Source organism: Bubalus bubalis, chromosome 1 (genome assembly GCF_019923935.1).
Source record: "Bubalus bubalis isolate 160015118507 breed Murrah chromosome 1, NDDB_SH_1, whole genome shotgun sequence".
NCBI classification, from domain to species: Eukaryota; Metazoa; Chordata; class Mammalia; order Artiodactyla; family Bovidae; genus Bubalus; species Bubalus bubalis.
Window position 1 is genome coordinate 6868845 of NC_059157.1, and position 23042 is coordinate 6891886.

Here is a 23042-nt window from a genome sequence, read left to right on the forward strand (position 1 = left end):
GACTAAACGGACCTTTGTTGACAAAGTAATGTCTCTGCTTTTTAATGTGCTGTCTATGTTGGTCATAGCTTTTCTTCCAAGGAGCAAGTATCTTAATTTCATGGCTACAGTCACCATCTGCAGTGATTTTGGAGCCCAAGAAAATAAAATCTGTCCCTGTTCCATTGTTCCCCGATCTATTTGCCAGGAAGTGATGGGACTGGTTGCCATGATCTTAGTTTTTTGAATGTTGAGTTTTAGGCCAACTTTTTTTAGTCTCCCATAACTAAACACAAGTAGTGTGATTTTGAGTAAAGTATTTCCTTATCTGAATAATCATGGGTCCAATACTTGTTTTCTCTACCAAATTTTGAGCTCCAAGAGGGTGTGGCCTGTGTCTGTCTTATTAAGGGCTACACACATGAATCCAGCACAGAGACACACACTGGGGCCTCTCTGAATGAACAAAGTGCACAGGGGAAAGAAAGAAACCCTTTCTCCTAAGTTTTTTTTATTTTAATTAAAACAAACTACAAGTTTCCACTCTGGGAAAGTCCTAGGTCTACAGCTCTCAATACCGGGGGGAAATAAAGATCCTTCTGAAAATCTGATTAAAACTATGGATCTCCCCCCTCAAAAAAAAAAAAAAAAAAAAAAAAACCAGACCAAAACAGACAGATGTATGTACACATCCACACACATTCAGAACTCTGTACATATCAAGTTGGTCACATGGTGCTCACATGGTCAGAAGTCGTAGCACTTGGGTTTATATAAAACTGCAATCATTTCTTCCACTAATATTTGTTGAATATCCAATTTGTCCTGGAACAACACTATGTATAATGGCAAGAGTCTCTGCCGAAGAACAGGAGTTGGGAGGGGGGGGGCGGCGTGGTCACATACTAGTGACCAGCGATAGCATCTAATCCAAAGTCAGACAACTCTTTTTAAAGATGACTTATTTGCCCAAGTCTACAACATATGACCAACAAAGTGAAACGCAGATAACCCTTCAAGGTAATACTTTGGGTATAAGAGATTTTACCTTTTAATTGTGTTTCTGGAAGTGAAAGAAAAAGAAGGAAAGAAGAGTAACAATCTATCCATGCTGCATTCTCAAGGAATAAATGCTTCTAGCATTAAGGGATCTCGTGGTGAAGTGACCTGCCCCGGGAGACGGGACTACCATCTGTGGTGGCTTCCTCAAAGGGCAGCGTGTCTGAGGCACAAAAATGACGCTGCTGTCTGTGGGAAGTGTGAAGAGAAGGGTAAATGTTAAAACAGCTAAAGCAAACAAAAACTTAAAAACAGCAACAATAAAAATCCAACGTTGACAGAGAATGGAGTTCAAGAATGTCTTCTGGTAGAGAAATGAATTATTCTATATTAATGGATTTTCTGATTGAAGTTAATTTTTTCAAATGGCAAAATCTTTATAAAACAGTTGCTGGCAATCTTCCCAAATCCATTTCACACTCCTGGTCTCCTTAATCAAACTAAGTAAACATGATGTAATGTTTCAGATGACTCACTCAGCCCATCCATTACTCCGCGTGCTACAGCGCACTCTGAGAAGTTGCTGACTACCCACGGGGGCCTGCCCCTCACCAAAACAACTCCAGCCGCTCCAGGCGGAGACCCAGGGCTTTTGGGGTTTCCTCTTTCTCTTCGCCTCATTATCGAGTCACTACCTGGTAAGGTCCATTTACCTGACTGATAGCACTCCCTGCAAGTCATCCTTCTAGTTCCTGGCTAAACTGGGAAAACAACTGTTTCTTCAAAATAAGTTCAATTTAAAATTTAAATAGCAACCTAAATATTTCTGTTTTCTTAACTTTGTTTCAGGAAAGGTGAGCTAGCTTGGAGATGAGCAGTGGGAGGTGCCCAGGTCCAGACCCCTAGTTTCAGGCAGCTATCTGTAAAAAGGCATCCACATGGCCATTGGCTTGGAAAAGCCAGGGAGGAAAATGAGGCCAACATTTCAAAGTAACAATTTTGGTTTTTATTAAAACAGACCACAAATGAGGGTCTGTGTAAAATTTGTGTGTTACACAGACTCCACAACACCCATTTATTCTGGCCGTTCAGAGTTATTTTAAATTTTTTGCATTTTCAACTTTTGGGTCTTTTTCAGACAACAGACATTTACATAAGTGAAGCATCAATACAACCACAAGTCAAACTGTTTTCTTTTGTGATTTTTTTTTTTTTTTATTGTACAGCTACAAATGCCTTTAAATTAAAATCCATGTCTCTGCATTGAGGATGGACTATCCACTGTGATATTTTATTAGCCACTGACTTGCAGGCTTGTTAAAAGAAGTCCATCATTGCCATTCCCGTCTGGTACATCATAAGCAAAGGGGGACAGTTTAAATTCACAATGTGACCCCCGACATTCATGTCAATACCACAGGCCCATACCCGAGTGACAGGAGCATCAACCCTGGTGGACTGTATCATGAAATTTAAAAACCTTCCAAACATATGAACATTCTAACCTCCATGGATGCATCTGAATATGATATTCTGTAGCACTTCTTCATGATCAAATTAAAATGAACTCTATGTGGGAATCATTAATATTCCATTACAGGACCCATAATGATTACTACCTCCCCTCTCTCCTACTCAAACCCTTCTCTTTTTTTTTTGGTTAAAAATCTGTTTGTACTCTTTAAGCAGCATCTGTTCTGTCAGAATGTTCTAACAGACTTCTTTCTGATAGATTTTTTCCTAAAGCATGAACATGACATGTAGACCTTCAGCTATTTCCAAGTATTCCCTTTCTCATCGTCACTGTCTTCATTCAAGGTCGGAACCAGACCAGAAGCAGCAGCTCTGTCTGTCCAGGCCAGCACCTGTCTGGAAGCAACAGCCTGCATCCGATCTCCACAGGGAAAGCGGAGCAGAAACACCACGAACCTTGTATCACAACTCAGCTTGGTGCATTTTACTGAACAAAGCTGCATCCCATATTTTAAGCCAAAACGTTTCAAGCTTCTCTCTTTAAAAGCTCGCGAAGGCAGCTTTTCTCTGGAAAGGCTCGCCTGCTTCTACCAGGATAAGCACTCAAGCCGGTTTCCTCCATAGAGACTGTTGCTATCAGGTCTCCAGGACCTTCTCTTGAAGAGAGCTCACCTACTCCAGGCAACAGTTGATGCTCTTTTTTTAGCTACACTTAAATACCACCCCTCAGTTCCTATTTTCAACTGCAGACTCCAAATATAACTCAGATCAAGTATTTTTGAGAATTCACTTCAGGCTTTTCATTTATAAAAAATGCCGACTTTTTTCAGACTGTGGCCCGTTTCTTCCTCTCACATAATTCTTAAGGAGTAATCCTTTGAGGACACTGACAAAACAGAGGTTAATTTTCTTGGATTTAAATCTGAACTTTCACTACTAAGCACACACTTCTTTGTCTAAACCAATAAATACATCAGAAAAGTTAAAACTTGAGAGATGCAATTTGAGTTTACAAAGAAAAAAATGATATTTAGAACACTAATGCTTAGACTGAAAGGATCCTTAAAGACCATGTATAGTTTTTATCCAGCTTACTCTTTGCCACAAAATATTTTGTGCAAAAGAAATCGCTCATGAGTTAGTTTGAGCCCAATAGAAAAAACAGAGGAAGCAGTTCTGGTCCTGGTAGAGAGTAGGGACACAGCAAGGGGGCACCAGATACTGTCGGCTTTAGGAGCCTGAACTGAAAACCTGAAAATTATGGGAATGGCCCACATACCTCATTTTACAAACCAAGAAACCATAACTGAGGCACCGTCACTTGTCATTAGCAGCGAGAGGGCAGGTGTGGAACCCAGGACCCCAACACTGGGATGCTCTCTCCAGTCCTCACGGTCACTCAGGCGTCACTACCTGCATTACACACGTGGCCTGCACAGCGGTGCAGAGCGACACCAAGATCAAGCCTTAGCTTGGAAGAAGCAGTCAGGGTGCTCCTACTTTTTAGCACTCTTCCATTTCATGCAGTTTAGAACCCAGGTGATATAGGAAGGGACAGTGGGGCAATTTGGAAAATAATTTAGCAACAGAAAAGCTAGTATCTCAAAACAATGTGAAATCGTTCTGTTATTAACTGTCACCAGCCACGCCCAAGCCGTCGTCCCTTCTCAAATACACAATTGCAACCATTTCTTCACCGTCTCATTTCCACTAGAACTTCCTTTCCAAAAAATTCTCCACAGACCCCAGAGTAATAATAATAACCGTTTTAAATGGACTCATGTGACTCTCTAGCTTTCCAACTCTTTAAAATAATTCCCATTGCCTTTTTCTTAAAACCACAGTTTTCACCACTGCTATGCAACTGCAGCTGAGCTTAACAATCATGATATTCACTGCTGTGAAGAGTATTCAAAGAGTAGTAAAGTCTGAAAGAATATGAAAACTTCATTAAACTCATTATTACATGATGCTTAAATCTCTGGCTGAATGCAGAGAAATGGAACTTCCTTTTCACTGGAAGTTTTAGTGAAATAATTGTAGATTCACATGCAGTGGCTAAGACAGTAAAGGATCCTCCTACAATGCGGGAGTCCCAGGTTTGATCCCTGTGTTGGGAAGATACCCTGAAGAAAGAAATGGTAACCCACTGCGGTATTCTTGCCTGGGAAAATCTTATTGGCAGAGGAGCGTGGCGGGCTACAGCCCATGAGGCTGCAAAGAGTTGGACATGACTGAGCGACTAACACTTGACATGTGCAGTTATAATTAACAGGAGATTTTTAAATACATTTTACCAAGGTTCCTCCAATGGTAACATTTGCAAAACTACAGCATATCATAGTACTTTACAACCACAACACTGACTTTGAAAACCCTCACCAGATTTCTCCACTTACACTTGTCCTCATTTGATAATACTGGAAGCAGAGATGAAAGAAGAGAGAGCAAAATGGGGGAGAAATGTTTTCTAAGGTCAGCCTTTTCGTAGAAAGAAAAGAGGAGCAACTGTCAGCGTTAAATTTTTAATCTCCTCCCTGGTTGAAAGCGTCAAATTAGATAGGCCAACGGAACCCTGAAAGCTGAGTTAGCTTTGCTCTCTTTTTAAGAAAAAGCTTACAACTCTTGTTGTCACTTGGTGCAAAAAGGCACTTTTCGGAGTTCAAGTTTTAACAAATTGCTTGAATCTTTAATGGCTGGGTTGTTGTGTTTTGTTTTTGGTTTTTTGTTGTTGTGTTTTTTTTTCCTTACCCCTATATACAACTGTGATTGATTAAAAACCTAATGGTTATAGGTTACCATTAACCATACGTTAATGATTACCTGCATAGCATAATTCTTATATTTCCTAATTATTGTTTCTTTCTTTTTACAAGATATATTAATCTTTATTTAAAATGTACTTTTCTGTTGTCAATCTTTTGGATCTGTTTATTTATATGTTACCCTCCTAGCTAATTTCTCCATCATTTTCACAGGTTACTGCTGCCTAAGAATACCAAATACGAAATTATGTTCGAAATAAAACATACAATGTTTTCAGCTGACTACATATGTTAAGTAATAGATACAGGTAATATGCATTTTCAGAAACTTCTTTAAATTCCAAAATCTGGTTCACATCTAAATTACGATTTGGGGGAAAGCAAGGGAAAACACACACATCTGAATAAGAACATTTGCTGGGATTCGACTTAATAGAATATGTAACAATTTTTTTTAATTTCTAAAAAAATTTTTGTACAATTTTTGAGGTCACTTTCCATTTACAGCTATTACCAAATATTGGCTATATCCCCTGTGCTGTATAAAACATCCTGAGTCTTTCTTAAACCCAACTGTTTGCGCCTCCCACTTCCCCCACCTACACTGTGGGCCTCCTCCCCCAACTAGTAACCATTTGTTTGTTGCCTGAATCTGTGAATCTCCTTCTTTTGTGCTTTTTCAGTCCTTTGTTGTATTTTATTTTTAGATTCTACATGTAAGTGATATCATACAGTGTTTGGATTTGTCTCTCTGATTTTATTCACTTATAGTCCATTCCTGTTGCTGCAAATGGCAAAATTTCATTCTTTCTATGGCGGAGTAGTATTCCATCATATTCTTTATCCAGTCATCTGCTGATGGACACTTAAGTTGCTTCCCTATCTTGGCCATTGTAAATAATGCTTCTGTGAACAATGATGTGCATATATCTTTCAAATCACTGTTTTTTGGATTGTATACTCAGGAGCGAATGTACTAGGTCATATGGTTCTAGTTTTTATTTTTTGAGAAACCTCCAGACTGTTTTCCACAGTGGCTGCAGCAATTTACATTCCCACCAACAGTGTACAGATTTCCTTTTTCTCCACATAATTGCCAAAAATTGTTATTTGTGTTATTTTTGATGATAGCCATTCTGACAGGTGTGAGGTGATAGCTCATTGTGGTTTTGATTTGCATTTCCCTGATGATTTATGATATTGAGCATCTCTTCATGAGTCTATTGGCCATCTGCATATCCTCTTTAGAAATATATCTATTTAGGTCTTCCATCCATTTTATAATCAGGTTGTTAGTTTTTTTGATATTGAGTTGTATTAGCTGTCTATAAAGGTTGGGTATCAACCCCTATTGGTCATATCATTTGCAAATATTTTCGCCCATTTAGTAGACTATCTTCTCATTTTCTCAATGGTTTTCTTTGCTATGCAAAAGTTTTTAAGTTTAAAGGTTTCATTTGTTTATTTTTACTTTTATTTCCTTTACTTTAGGAGATAGATCCAAAAAAAAAAAAAAATTGCTACGATTTATGTCAAAGAGTGTTCTGTCCAGGTTTTCCTCTAGGAGTTTTACAGTATCCAGTCTTACATTTAAGCCTTTAATCCATTTTATTTTTGTGTATGGTGTTAGAGAATGTTCTGATTTCATTCTTTTACATATAGCTGTCCAGTTTTCTGGACAAGGATTTTTCAGTTATTTGCAAATCAATCAAAGTGATATACCACATTAACAAACTAATGAATAAAAACCATATGATCATCCCAGTAGATGCAGAAAAAGATTCTGATAAAATTTAATGTCCATTTCTGATAAAAACTCTTCAGAAAATGGGCATAGTGGAAATATATCTCAACATAGTAAAGGTCATACCATATATGACAAATTCACAGCTAACATCATACACACGAGTGAAAAGCTGAAAGCATTTCCTCTAAGATCAGGAAAAAGACAAAAGATGCACACTATCACCACTTTTATTCAACATAGTTTTGGAAGTCCCAGCCATAGCAGTTAGACAAGAAAAAAATAAATAAAAGGAATCCAAATAGGAAAAGAGCAGGCAAAACTGTCACTCGTTACAGATGACATGAAGTGACGCTTTAGTTTTGTTGCGGAAGCCTTACTATACATATAAAAGACACTATCACCACCTAAAGACACCACAAGAAAACTACCAGACCTCACCAATGAGTTCAGTAAAGCTGCAGGATACAAAACTAATAAATAGAAATCTGCTGCATTTCTACACACTAACAACAAAAGATCAGAAAGAGAAATTAAGGAAACAATCCCTTGGAGAAGAAAATGGCAACCTACTCCAGTCTTCTGTGTGGAAGAGATTCATTCCCAGGATAACAGTCCAGAATCTACAAAAGCTGACCAATAAACCCATGAGCCTTCTGACCCAGAGCTCTCCATCTGGAGAACACATAGAGTAGGGAGACACCCAGCATATTTCTTCTTTCCCACAGTTTATAGTCACTTCAAACAATTCACATCTCCATTAATATCCCAGGATTTTCTTGGGATCTTTAAAGAAGACCAGAACTAATTTGCTTCCTCAAAGTTTCTTCTGATCTCAGGACCAGTTTAAGACCAAATTCTCCTTAGTCCCTGCACTCTTGCAGCATCAAAGACCCAAACCAAAGATAACATATAAAAATGCAGCAAGATGGATAAGAGGCACTGTTGCTTAACAAGGTTAAAAAGGCAGAAAATATAGGGTTAACCAAGGTTCATTGTCAGGTGCCTGTACAATGTCAAGACAGGCATCACTGCACAAATGCCTTCTGTGAAGGATTTCAATGGCCATTCTTCAGAATCAGCAAGTCTTTAGAAAGAAAAAAAGCCACAAAAGATGAGGATTAAAATCTTACCACAATAGGAGAAAATGCTCAAGGTCAAAGTCACAGATGGTCCCTTCTAAAAACAAAATGATGGGTGTGTTTAGGCTGAAAAGGATGGGGGACAGAACTCCTGTCTATTGACACTAATCCCACTCTGCCCAGGAAATGTAAGATACCTTGAGTCCAAATGCTCGCAGGAAGGGGTGGAGTCCTTGTCCAGTCCACTTTGAGATAGGTAAAGAATAAAACAATACTAAAAAGTTATAATGACTTTCCTGGTGGCTCAGAGGGTGAAAGTGTCTGCCTACAATGCAGGAGACCCGGGTTCAATCCCTGGGTCGGGAAGATCCTCTGGAGAAGGAAATGGCAACCCACTCTGGTACTCTTGCCTGAAAATCCCATGGACGGAGGAGCCTGGTGGGCGACAGTCCATGGGGTCGCAAAGAGTTGGACACAACTGAGTGACTTCACTTTAAAAAGTTATAATAGCTAACACATACTAGAACTCTGAAGTCTTTAGATAGATTAACTTATTAAAACAACTAGATGAGGTAGGTGTTAATAAAGCCTCCCATTTCATAGATGAGGCAATCAGGAGACAAAGTTTAAGTGAATTTGCTCGTAACCCCTCAGCTAATCAGACAGGGGAGCTGAGATTGGAACCGTCAGCAGAGCTCCCCAGACAATAGTCATAATCCTCATGTATCATGTCTCTCAGGAACTTCATCCTCCAACCCAGAGCTGGCCCGCATCTCACATTCTCATCTCCTTCTGTCTGAGTCCTAAGAGCTTTATTACTTATTAGAATCTTAGGGATGTCCTATTAAGTCATCAGAACTAAAAGCAGATCTTCCCTCTTCCCCTTTCTTCCACCTCACCCTCAATGACGCCTGAAGGCAGTGAGATTGGCACGCCCAGTGGAGCCACGGACACATCAGATGGTCTGGCAGAGTTTGGTCTTGATTTGGTGAGGAAATAGGCAGGAGGGAGAGAGAGATAGAAAGAAAAAAGGAAAGAGAGAGAGAGAGAGGGAAGAAGGAAGGAAGAAAGCATTAATGTTTATGGAGAAGAAAGGGGATAGGAGTTGAAGTGGAATATCAACCTAAATCAAAATCAGTCTCCTACTAAAACTGTACCGATATTTTAAATGGAGGCTTATCTCAAACAGTACATCCTCCCAACCAGATTTCAAGTTTAAAGAACCTAAATAATATTCTATCACTGGTTGTCTTTTGGTACCCAACTTCTTCCATTTTATACCATAGATATCTGTTACTTATCATCATTTAAGCAACTTATTGGGGAAAACTCTTATTTGCACAAAGCACTCATACACTCATGTATCTGTTTAGGTCATTTGAGTAAATAGCAGGGAAATAGCAGTAAATTGTAAAGTGTGAAAAAGGGCTCAGTATACCATTATCTATCCTTTTCATGTAATCTAAGGCAAATTTACAGCTAAATATTAACTCAAGTCTCTGAATTATAGGTTTGAAACAAGTCCCTCATGGTGCATACCTTTAAGTATGTTAAGGTCTATTTTTTTATTATCATTCCTACTAACAACAAGCAGAATTCATCTTATATTTTTATTTTAATATGGAATAACTGTCCATTTAAGGGAGAACGGACCCTCCATCTTTTTCAGTAGTTTGAGGCCTCTGAGACCAGGGGCCCATTTGGTTCTGATATGTTCTCCAAGTCCACACCTGAACATAGAGTGGGTCTTCAATAAATATTCCTGACTATGCAACTACCCTGAACAACAGATACAGGTCAGAATGTTACTTCTGGTCCAAAAAGAAAATCCAAATGCTACTTTAAGATTTCCAAAGAAATCTTAAAGTAATAAGGTCAATATGTAGCAATAACCATTTATTAGTTCCGTCCATATAACTTTAAACAGCTCACCTCAAAATTAAACTGAATGGAGTATATGCCTGTAATTTTTAAGTTGGGAAAGGGGTAGCAGAAGAGAGAAAGGAGTTATCTAGAACCTGTAAGATGATACCAAATGTGTGTGTGTTTATCTGGACATATGTATCTATCTGTGTGGCATGTATGTAATACTGCCCCCCAAAGGCCTATTCATATCCCACCCAATAATTTATCGAGAGAGATAGAGAGAGAGAGAGAGAGAGAGAGTGTTTTGGTGGGCGGGGAGGAAAGAAAGAAAGATAAGAAAGAGACTAAGAGAAAACAAAAGAGAAAGTCAAAGGCAGAATTAAAAAGAAACTGAGAGGAAGAGAAAGGGAGGCAGAGGGAGAGAGGAAAGAAGGAAAAGCCATTAAGAGGGCTGGTCAGAGAGAAGAGTAAAATGAAATAAACAGTTTGGAGAAAATCTTTTCTTGCTGGAATCTGCAGTACAATCCGGATTCCTACTGAAACAGAAAGCCCTCCTCTTGGGTGGTGAGTGGCTGAGGTTTGTTATAAAAGGAAATCAACATTTTACTTGACAATTTCCATGTAAATGCCACTGTCATTTTCGGCATCATTTCATCGTCAACTTCCCACAGTAAATAAAAACCAGCATAACACTTATTTTTCCCCCTGAGATTTTTAAGCATGATCTCAATTGTACGATTGCAACAAATCATCCAGCAAATTCTTGGCAGAGTAAATCAAAGAACACACGCTTACCCAAGATGAATGGCAGCCACTGGACTGTACATTCACTGCATTTGGTTCGGAAAGCTCCCTCAAACATGCTCTAAAGCTGCCCACTAATGAACCCACAGTCATGCATGTTACCACAGCCTACCACAAAAGTCTAAACGCTTACTATAAAAATTCTACCTGTCAATTTTCATTTCTGGCGTAACTTGATAAAGGCCTCACAAAGCCTCTCCTAGAAAGAGAGTTACATTCCATGCTAACATCACTAGAATGAGAAAAGGCCTGTTTCCATGTGTCTACTGTCTGCCTTCCATGGATGTACAGAATACATCAAATCCCAATCCACCATCTTTTACTTCCCATTCCCATTTGGAATTGTAGCTTCAGAAATGGCAGCATTTGTTCCATAGAGAAAGGACTTAAAAAACACCTTCCTTATATAGTAAGCTGAAGATACGTTTCCCCTTGCTTTTTTCATAATATAATTTTTTAATGAGCTGCAATTAAAGCCAAACTCAGAATCTCGTAATACCATTTTTACACCTTTTTTCATTTTTCAGAGTATATATGTCTCTCTAAATCTGGCAGAACTCAATTCTATATATTATGTAGTTTAAAAGTCATAGAAAACATAAGGACTTATCTTTCTACTCATACATTTCCATATTATACCATGATTCAAAATGTGCTGCCCTTCTTAGCAAATTCAGTCAAAGGAACTGATGTCAAAAGAAATATACATGTGTACAAAGTTTTTAAAAAGAAAGTTAGAATCAAACAGAAATCTGTAAAAATCACATTCTCAACACACACATCTTATCCTGAACTTCAAAAATATCCACATCCATTATCAATCTCTATATTTTGTATTTGAGTCAAATGCATATCTCATGTATACTGCTGCAGGATGTTGTGAATTCCAAAGTTGATTAGAGGGAAAACATGCTAACTGTTGTCAATAATAAAGCTCAGTGCAAGTAACTCAGGCATTCCACAATTACTCAGATTTTAATTTAATGTCTTTCCAAAATGGCCTGAGTGGATTTCTGAGGACTGAATAGTCAGACTGCTTCCTTTATTGTCTGATAAATGCTCTTTTGTTTCCATAGTGAATATACCATTGTGATCTTTCTCAAGTTCTGACAGTCAAATAAATTAAAAAATGACCACTAGTTGTATCACGAATTATTCAAAATCTACTGATTATCTCAGTATTATAAATTATAATGTGGACTTCTAGGAATTATTAATTGAAGGGTAGTTTTCAGTCTGACATGTCAAGGACAATGTTCAACAGAAACCTCACCAGAAAAACTAAAAAAAAACAACAACAAAAGACTTTAGTGATCTTAGCCTATTTTACATTAAAAAGTAAGTAGAAAATATAAACATATTTTAAATACCAGTATTTCAGGGTAGGGCATTAAGAGGTACAAACTACTAAGTATAAAAAAATAAGTTACAAGAATATATTGTACAGCAAAGAGAATATAGTCAATAGTTTATAATAACTTCAAATGAAGTATAATCTATAAAAATTTTGAATTATTATGTTATATACCTGAAACTAACATAATATTTTCAATCAACTCTACTTCAGTAAGTAAATACATAAATACCATTTCAATGCTTACTTTCAGTAGATCCTTGGAGAAATCACCACCTTCATCTACCCCTTGGAGGTTTGCGATGAACTCTTGGCAGGTCATCTTCTTTCCAATATTCTGGAACAGAGGCAAATAACACATCACAATGACACAGGTGGAATTAAGATTATTTCTTGAAAACGTGATCAAACAAAATAAGATTGATTTGGTTTTTCAAAACCAGACACAAACACCCCAATATATGTGTGTGTATATATATACCTACAAGTTTATATGCATATGAAAAAAACAGATGGCTTATTATGCTTTGAAAACTGTCATTAAATATGAATAGCAAAATTATGTCAAGGTTTTATTTTAGCCTAAGAAAAAATCTGAAAAACCTTTGCTACATTTATGAAAAGAATATATAATGTAGTTTTTACAGGAAAAGCATGAATAAAATGACATTTCTTAGCTGAACTCTGATGGCTATTTATTTGCTTCTTTATTTTTATTTCCTACCTATTGCCAAGAATGATGAAGGACCTGAGATTTCAGGCTGCTACTTCAAGCTAAGAACTTAGCCTCTCACAGGCCGCTGAATGCAGTCAGAACAGGACCGCAGGAATTTATCACAACAGAAGTGGCTGGGACCCCAGCACTTTCTTGCTCCACTTCCCTGAGTCCCAGTACCCAGAGCACCTTGAGTGGGGCCAGCTGACTCCTGCACACACAGGAGAAGCGCTGAGGTTTGGGAACCTGAATCCTCGCAACGGGACAGTTAAGCGTATCTACCCCTTGGCTGTAAAGAGAGAAACCAGCTTGTATCTTTCAAGGCCATACACAAATCTAGCCATTGCTCTGGGAATCACTAAGTCACTTTTCCAATGCTGCTCACCACAGAAATAATTTTGAAAAGACAGACCAGAACAAAGGCAACCAAACTTCAGTTCACAAAATGTAAGAAAAGCAAGAGATCCTTGGAGAACTGTTTTCAAACTCGTTCTCAACTTAAGGATAATAAGTTTAATGAAAGATGATCTCATTAATAAACAAAAATTAGAAAATGTGAGGGCTTCCCTTATAGCTCAGATGGCAAAGAATCCACCTGCAATGCAGGAGACCTGGGTTCAATCTCTGCGTGAAGAAGATTCCCCTGGAGGAGGGCATGGCAACCCACTCCAATGTCCTTGCCTGAAGAATCGCCATGGACAGAGGAGCCTGGCGGGCTGCAGTCCATGGGGTCGCAAAGAGTTGGACATGACTGAGTGACTAAACACACAGAAAATGTGAACTTTAAAAAGAGAAGAGATGCAAATATGCTGAGAAAACTAATAAAATTGCTATGACACAGAATTGCCTCCAGTGCCAGCTCCAACTGGCTAATAAAAGTTGCCAGTTGTGAAGGATTCTGAGGTTGAGTCTGGACTCCCACAGAAACCCATCCCGTGAGCAGGGGACGCAGAACAAACGTGCAGAGACTGGGGCTCTCTGGCAAATGTGGTCCAAGTGAACACGAAGTGTGCCAGCACAGCGCAGCCCTGCACACGACACACAGGCAAATGCAACGCATGCTCTGCAGTTTTATTTTATTCAGAGAAGACTAAGAGTAGGGTGGAACAGTAGTCTGCAAGTTGGTGCAGAATGTTCTGGAGACAGACTTTAAAAGGAATGCAAAACCAGAGACAGTTTCAAGGGAGCATTTATACAGAACTTAAAAAATATACGTCTGCCTGAGAACAGAGTCACCTGTATGTCTTCAAAGTCATTGCTTCTCACTTCCTTTTCCACAACTGCCTTTCTGCCTTAAAACATGAAATAATCTGTCCAGTGCTTGCTAATTAATTATAACTTTTGTTTGAAACCCTGCCTCTTCCATCAGGAAAGACAGCATAGATAGTCACACTTAAGAGGAAAGACTGCATAAATGTTTTAACAATGAGAACTGGCTTTGCCAATTAATGTATCTGGTAGATATTTCCTATAACTTAAATACATTGCAGCTGCAGTCCCAAGTTTTGGTGGAAATTTATTTAAAGCACAGAAAGGAACCTTAATGGAAAATACTGTTTACTAATGTTATATTGAAAAAGACAATAGCTCAATTTTCCCTTATCAAGTGTATCGGATCAAACGGGGTGCCACCTAAGCTAAAAACTAGCAAGTACGATCAATAGTCATTTTGATATGACTTGGCAAGGCTTTTCTGGGATATGATTCAAGGATTTGAGAAAATGAATGAATAATGACTAGGTAAAAAATTCTTTTCCAAGTTAGGTGGTTTCAATTCTTTGCTTTTAACAAAATTAAAAGAGGACATAATTTAATCATCACTTAAGAACAAGAATGTTTTTTTAATATGTGATTTGATAACATTGGGGCACTCTTTCTGCCCCCTTCTGATGTCTGTGTCAGAAGCTTTCTCTATCTCTTTTATACTTTAATAGAACTTTATTACACGAAAGCTCTGAGCGATCAAGCCTCGTCACTGGCCCCGGATTGAATTCTTCTCCTCTGGAGGCCAAGAATCCTAGCGTCTTTTATGGCTCAGCAGCAGCCTTTCATCTTGGGGGCTCATCCGGGATCCTTCAGGACAAGGCAAGGATGCTTGGAGCTCTAGTTCCTTGTTCTCCCAGCAAACATGTTTTCTGCTGTACTTTACTAACTCTACAGTGTGCTTGTGTGAATGAATGAAATGTCCTGCGTGAAGCAAGTAAGGAGCCCTGCTCTGTGGTTCCGCGGTGACCTCATACGGCTCACAGCAGAAACCTGTCGGGGGTTTATACCGACCTGTCAGCGGACTTCCCTGGTGGCTCAGATGGTAAAGCGTCTGCCTACCATGTGGGAGACCCAGGTTCAATCCCTGGGTCAGGAAGATCTCCTGTAGAAGGAAAGGGCAACCCACTCCAGTATTCTTGACTGGAAAATCCCACGGACAGAGGAGCCTGGTAGGCTACAGTCCATGGGGTCACAAAGAGTCAGACACGACTGAGCGACTTCACTTTCACTTGATGACATTATCCGTTTTTAATCCTTGCAATGTTAATAATGATAAAACTTGTGTTAGAATGCTTTATATTGAAACACCTGAGTCTTTTGGTAATAAGAAACTGAAACTTTCATCTCAATTTATGTAATTTTTGTTAAAATAAGTATCAAATAAAACAATATCAAGACTCCCAAATATAAAAACATGTTATACAAACAAAAATAAAACTATGGAAAAGTAAACAAATTACAAATACCAGGAGCAAAAAAAGAAGATTTTTAAAAATATGCCAGTAAGTTATATGTAAGTGTCAATATGTGAGTTATATAAGTGTCAACTTACTATAACTTTTAAAAAAACACCAGCTTTATTGAAATATAATTCATGTAACATTCATCCTTGTGAACTATACAATTCAGTAATTCTTAGTATATCGTTAAAGCAGTATGGCCATCACCAATCTAAACTGAGAACATTTTTATCACCCCAAAAAGCTGCTCCATATCCATTAGCCATCACTCTTAGATCTCTCTTCCATCCTCACTACCCATTCTCTTGAACACCAATAATAAACTTCTCATTTACTAAGTCCTGTGGAGCTGCCTATGCAGGACACTTCACATAAATGGAATCATACAAATACAGTCTTTTATGACTGGCTTCTTTCATTTAGCATAATGCTTTCAAGTTCACCCATATTGAAGCATTAACCAGTATTTAACTTCTTTTTATTGCCAAACAACATTCCATTATATGAACATACTAAATTCTGTTTATCCATTCAGAAATCGGTGGCTACTTGGACTGCTTCCACATTGTGGTTCCTATAATACAGCTAAAAATATTCGCATACAAGTTTGGGTGGACTTGTTTTCATTCCTCCTATGTGTGAACCCAGGAGTGGGATTGCTGGGTCATATGGCAACTCTGTGTTTAATCATTTGAGGAACTGCTGGCACCAGTTTACATACCCACTAAAAGTGTGTGCGAGTTTCCACTTCTCTACATCCTCTCCAACACTTATCTGTCCTTTTTATTTAAGCCAACCTAGTGGGTGTAAACTGGTGTCCTGTGCTTCTGATTTGGATTTCTCTAATGACTGAGAAGGCAATGGCACCCCACTCCAGTACTCTTGCTTGGAAACTCCCATGGACGGAAGAGCCTGGTAGGCTGCAGTCCATGGGGTCGCGAAGAGTCAGACAGGACTGAGTGACTTCACTGTCACTTTTCATTTTCATGCCTTGGAGAAGGAAATGGCAACCCACTCCAGTGTTCTTTACTGGAGAATCCCAGGGACGGAGTAGCCTGGTGGGCTGCCATCTATGGGACTGCACAGAGCCAGACACGACTGAAGCGACTTAGCAGCAGCAGCAGCACCAGCAGCAGCAATGACTGGTGATGTTCAGCGTACATTCATGCATTACTGGCCACAGGTACATATTCTTTGGAGAAATGCTGATTCGAATCCTTTGTCCTTTTATTATTGCCTTTTATCCTTGAGCTGTGTTCTTTATATATTCTTGATACAAGCTCCTTACCATATATGTATTTGCAAATACTGTCTCCTGTTATGTGCGTTTTCTCATTTGATGGTGTTCTTTGAAGCAGAGAAAGTTTTTAATCTAGATGATATTTCAATTTACTTATTTTTTCTTTGGTTGCTTGTGCTTTTGGTGTCATATGTAACAAATTAATGTCAAATCAATCCAAAGTCACAAAGATTTACTCCTATGTTTTCTAAGAGATTTTATACTGTTAGCTCTTACATTTAGATATTTGATCCATTTCGCATTAATTTTTGTACAGAATAGCAAAGAAAAATCTAATTTCATTCTTTTGCATATGACTATCCAGCTGTCCCAGCACCATATGTATTCTTTCTCCAATGAGTGGCCTTGGCATCCTTGTCAAAAATCAACAGACCGGAATGTAAGGGTTCACTCCTTAACTCTTAACTCTATTGAACAGATCTACATGTTTGGTTTGATGCCAATGTAACACTCTCTTGACTCTCATAGCTTTGTAGCAAGTTGTTTTCACCTCTGCATTCTTTTTGTTATGGTTAAAAAACACAAACAATTCACTATCTTAATGATTTTTATGTGCATAGTTCAGTAGGTTATGTATTTTCACATTGTGGTGAAACAGATTTCCAGAACTACTTCATCTTGCAAATCTTAAACTCTATATAACTTCCTATACACCTCCCCTCCACCTTCTGGAAACTATCAGTCTACCTTCTGTTCTAATGACTCTGAATATTTAGGTAACTCATGAAAGTAAAATCATAGTGTTCTCAAAGTTTGTCCATCTTGCAGCACATGTCAGAGGTTCCTCCTTTTTAAGGCTGAGGATTTCATTAGATGTATACTACAATTTTGTTCAACAGTTTATCCATTGATGGACATTTGGGGTGTTCCACTTCTGGGCTTTGTGAAGTACTGCTATGAACATGGGTATGCAAATATCTCCTTGAGATCCTGCTTTCAAATCTTTTAGATATATAGCCAGAAATAGGATAGGGGTATCATGTGCTATTTCTAATTTTTTAAGGAACTGCCATGTTCCTTTCCATAGGGGTGCACCATTTTACAATCCCACCAATAGCATACAAGGATTCCAATTTCTCCCTATACTTGCCACCTTCTGTTATTTTGCTTTTTTAAAAAAATAGTAGCCATCCTCATAGGTATGAGGTAGTTTTGATTGGCATTTCTCTGACAATTAGTGAAAGTTCAGAATTTTTTCATATGTTTCCTTGTTATTTGTATAATATCTTCAGATAAATATCTAATTCAAATCCTTTTCCCTCTTTTTAATTGGGGTAATTAATTTTACTGTTGTTGTAGAGTTGTAGGAGTTCGTTACATATTCTGGATATTAATTACTCATCAGATATAAGAGTTGCAAATATTTTCTCCCTTTCTGTAGATTGTCATTTCACTTTGTAGTATCCTTTTGTGTACAAAAGTTTGCAAGTTTGATGTAAGCCCATTTGTCTATTTTAAATTTTGCTACCTGTGGTTTGGGTGTCAGATCCAAGAAATCATTGCCAAGTCCAACATTATGAAGCTTTATCTCTATGTTTTATTCTCATAGTTTTGTCGTTTTAGGCCTTTAATCTATGTTGAGTTAATCTTTGATATGGTATAAGGGTACAACTTCACTTTCTGCTTTGGATGTCCTTTATTCCCAGCACCATGTGTTGAAGAGATGTCCTTTCCCCATTGAGTAATCTTGGCACCCTTGCTGAAGATCATTAAAAAGTATATATACAAGAGTTTATTTGGGGCTCTGTATTCTATTCTGTTTGTCTATTTGCCTGTCTTTACACCAGTATCACACTCTTTAGATTACTGTAGATGTGTAACATGTTTTGAAATCAGGAGGTGTGAGTTCTCTAGTTTTGCTGTTTTTCAAATCTGTTTAGGCTATTTACAGTCCCTTAAGATTCCATGTGAATTTTAGGATGAATTTTTCTTTTCTGCAAAAATGCCATTGGGACTTGGATAGAAATTGTAATTGAATTTCAGTAGCAGCAATTTTCTGTGGGGACAAAAAGGTCAGCTGGCATTTTGAGGATGACTGTGTTGAATCTGAAGATCACTTTGGAGAGCATGGCACTTTAACACTAAGGGTTCCAATCCAATACCATGAAATTACTTTCCACTTACTTGGTTTCTTTCAACAATGTTTTGTAGTTTTCAACGTCAATGCATTCATCTTAGTTTGTTAAGTTTATTCTTAAGTATCTTAGTATTTCTGATGATACTGTAAATGAAACATTTCCTTTTCATATTGTTCATTGCTAGTATTAACAATGCCAATGATCTTTGTATATTCAACTTTTATTCTACAGCCTTGCTGAACACTGTTTTTTAGATTCTAATCATTTTTTTCCTTTTGTAGATTCCTTAGGATTTTCTATATAAAAGATCAAGTCTTCTGCAAACAGAGAAAATTTTACTTATTTCATTCGAATCATGACATGTTTTATTTTTTTCCCTTGCCTACTCACCCTGGATAAAATCTTCAATATGTAACAAAGAAGTGGCAAGGGTAGACACTTTTGCCTTGTTTCTGATCTGAGGCACAAAAAGTCTTCCAACTTTTCTAGAAAGTATGATGTTAGCTATGAGTTTTTCATAAATGCTCATTTTTAGGAATTAACGAAATTCCTTTTTATTCCTGGCATATTAGATTTTTTTTTTTTTTAGTTATAAAATGGTGTTGGATTTTGGCAGTGCTTATGTATTTACTGAGATAATCATGGCTTTTCTCTTTTATTCCATTAATAAGGAGATTAGATTGATTTTCATATGTTGAACTAATCCTGCATTCCTATAATAAATCTCAAATGGTTAGAATATATAGTCTTTTTTATATGCTGCTAGACTGTTTTTCCTTTTTCTAAGGATTTTGAGTTTATATTCACAGGGCTATTCATAAAGGATATTAGTTTTCTTGTGATAGTTTTGTCTGGTTTTGGTATCAGGGTAGTATAGTCTTCATAGAATGCTTTGAAAAGTAATCACTCCCCTTTTATTTTTTTCTGAAGATTTTGTGAAGGATTTATATCAAAACCTCTTTAAATGTTTAGTATAATTCACAAATAAAGCCATCTGGTCTTGGGCTTTTCTTTGAGGAAAGTTTTATTTATTATTAATTAAATCTCTTTATTTGCTATAGGTCTATTCAGATTTTCTATTTCTCCTTGATTCAGTTTCAACAGTATTTATCATTCTAGGAACCTGTCCATTTCACCTGCGTGATCTTTTGTTAACATACAATTGTTGATAGTATTCTCTTATAATCCTCTTATTTCTGTAAGCTAACTTCCTGAATAGTCAAGGTTGTTTATATTTGCAACTTCCTGTCCTCCTCTGCCTCACTAGTAATTCTTCCCGGTGAGGTCTAGGAGCAAAAGCAAAAGGTAAGATTAGTCCACTTTGCGTCTTGCTGACATCTATGTTTAAACACTCCCCAAGTCTTTATGCTATTTTTATCAGGGAGTCAAAGGAAAATGAAGTCTTTGTCATCAAGAAACAGTCCCTATAAGTACTTATGAGACTGTGTTATACCAATTTGTATCAATTAATTTGAAAAACTATTATTCAAACAAATACTGTCAAAGCTTACTCTAATCACTGACTTTGCATCTCAACAGTTCATAGGCATCATGGTTCTAGTCTTGTTTTCAAGTTGAATCATGACTTTGGGGAAAAGGAGGCCTTCTCTGAAACAAATGCTGGCACTTGCATGCCAAGGCAGCACTTTCATAGAACTTTCTGATATTCTGAATTCTTTCCCATTAAATGAATAAAGCACAGGAATTTAAAAAGGCCTCCTATGCACTGAAAGGCTCGAAAATTATTCTTTGAAATCAATACAGTATTTCCAATCAAATCTGAGATGTTCAAAGAATGTCAATCTGGAGATCATATCTTTAGAATCAGGAGGCATTTTTAACCAAACTTAAAATGGAGAAGCCACAAAAAATAATTCTATCTGAAATCCCAAAATACCAGTCAGGCCCGAATCTTGACAATTTAACCAATTAAGGTACTATCCTTAATGAGAGAAAATATTAGTCAAAAAGTTTAAAAAAAAAAAACCAGACTGGGGGTTCACACTCTCAGACAAATTTAAGGTTATTCTCCCCAAATGACTAAACAGTCATTTAAAATTACATTTTCTTAAAAATAAAGAGCCGTTTTCTCCATTTGATTCCTTTTAGATATAAAGTATTTATATGAATAAATTATGATGAATTTATCATGTCTGAAAAATATAACTTGGATGTAAACATGTTTCTCATTTAGAATGTTAGGTAAAAGGATCCTCCTCAGCCTTAACCTACTACGTTTAGGGAGGAAGTAGAAGGTTTCATAGACCAGGGCAAGAGTCTGGTCTGGAAGAGACAAGTTTTGTAAATTTCTGTCAGGGATCAGATAAATATTCTAGGCTTTACAGGCTGTAAGATCCCTGTTTCAACTACTCAACACTGTCATTTTAGTCTGCAAATGTGTGTGACCGTGTTCAGGAAAACCAGCTGGACTGCGGGGCATGGTTTGCAGGCCCTTAGTCGATAAGAAGGGCTTCCCCAGTGGGTCATTGGTAAGAGAATCTGCTTGCAATGCAGGAGACACAGGTTCAATCCCTGGGTTGGGAAGACTCCCTGGAGGAGGGCATGGCAACTCACTCTAGTAGTCTTGCTTGGAGAATCTCACAGCAGAGGCGCCTGGTGCACTAAGGCTCCACGGGGTTGCAAAGAGTTGCACACGACTGGAGCGACTGAGCACGAGGCTACAGGAAAATGGAAGGAGGAGGCCCCGGTCCCGAGGACGCGTCACAGATGAGCAAATGGGTCAGGCATCCGATACACTCTGGACTTTAACTTCGGGTTTATCCTCTGCTAAAGTGGTGGCATTTTTTCCCCACCCCAGCAGATAATCAGCTCCGGACTTCAGAGGTAACTGAGAGTGAAGGAGGATAGGTAAGATGGAGATCTTAGCAACGTCTTAGACACCACACAAGCTACAGTCCAAAACTGAGCCTAAGTATGACCACGGCTTTGCTTTGAGCCCGCTTCCCTGACACGGAGAATGGAGCTCCAGCCAAGACCTGACCCTTGCTCAGGCCTGAGGGTGAGCTGCTGCTGAAGTGGCATCTCAACTCTGCACTCACCAGGAAGCAGCCCACAGTCTACACTCTGGACGAAAGGTTGAAGAATTAGTATAACAATCCTCAAATTTTTCATTTTTAATAGTGTAAAGTCTGGAAGCTTTGTGGAAAACATGCTTTCGGAGAAACTGAAGGCTCTCTTGATGCATTGGTAAAATCTGGCTTCATAAATCTTGAGATATTAAGACACAGCAGGCATACCCTCCCACATGGCAACTCCACCTCCTCCAACATGTTACAGTAAGTGCTGAAAAAGCATACTACTGACTTGGTAATGACTTCAGTTCTGGAGCTCTGCTGAAAGCTGCTTCTTTGCTTTGGTTTCTTATGCGTCTCTATCAGATAAGCTTAATTGTGTTCTGCTGCCCTCAGGTGTCCAGTTTTTAATACACATGATTAGCTGGCAAAACAGGATCCTTTGCAAATTTACAAACCAAGAAGCTGTAGCTGTGATATTCAAAGTACTCTTTCATAAACCCCAAACACAAAGCTAGTGTGCTAAAAGTTCAACCTTTAGAGATATCTGAAATATTACTGGGATTTTCCCCAGCACTTCTATAATACATTGCCACTGAAAAAGGAGCCAGAAATAGCATGAAGAAAAAAAATATGTATGGCAACTGAAAATACTACTGTAACAGCGATTCTCAAAGTATGGTTCAGGGATTCTGTTCAGGGTATCCATGAAGTCAAACCTATTTTCATAATAACAAAAAAAACATTTTTCAGTCTCTCTCATAAGTTACAGTGGAGTATTCTAGAAGCTACATGACTTGTGATATACTGTGACAGACAAAACGTGGAAGCAGAGAATCTAGCAGTCTACTATTAAACCAAACATGAAAGATATTTTCAAAAATTTTTAATGCTAATTTTTTCACTAAATTTTGTTTAAGTATAATTATTACTCATCAGTTCAGTTAAGTCCCTCAGTCGTGTCTGACTCTTTGTGACCCCATGGACTGCAGCACGCCAGGCCTCCCTGTCCATCACCAGCTCCCAGAGTTTGCTCAAACTCATGTCCACTGAGTGAGTGATGCCATCCAACCATCTCATCCTCTGTCGTCCCCTTCTCCTCTCGCCTTCCATCTTTCCCAGCAT

The 23042-nt window shown here is 38.1% G+C and overlaps 1 protein-coding gene across 10 annotated transcripts in view; it reads right to left on the reverse strand.

Moving 5' to 3' along the window:
* PSD3 (pleckstrin and Sec7 domain containing 3) overlaps positions 1-23042 on the reverse strand; it is a 610137-nt gene that overhangs the window by 208412 nt on the left and 378683 nt on the right. For all 10 annotated transcript variants that reach the window (XM_044925847.2, XM_025293130.3, XM_044925868.2 and 7 more), the window contains one exon: positions 12314-12403. In XM_044925847.2, the coding sequence (XP_044781782.2) occupies positions 12314-12403 (90 nt within the window). The remainder of the gene's footprint in view (positions 1-12313; positions 12404-23042) is intronic.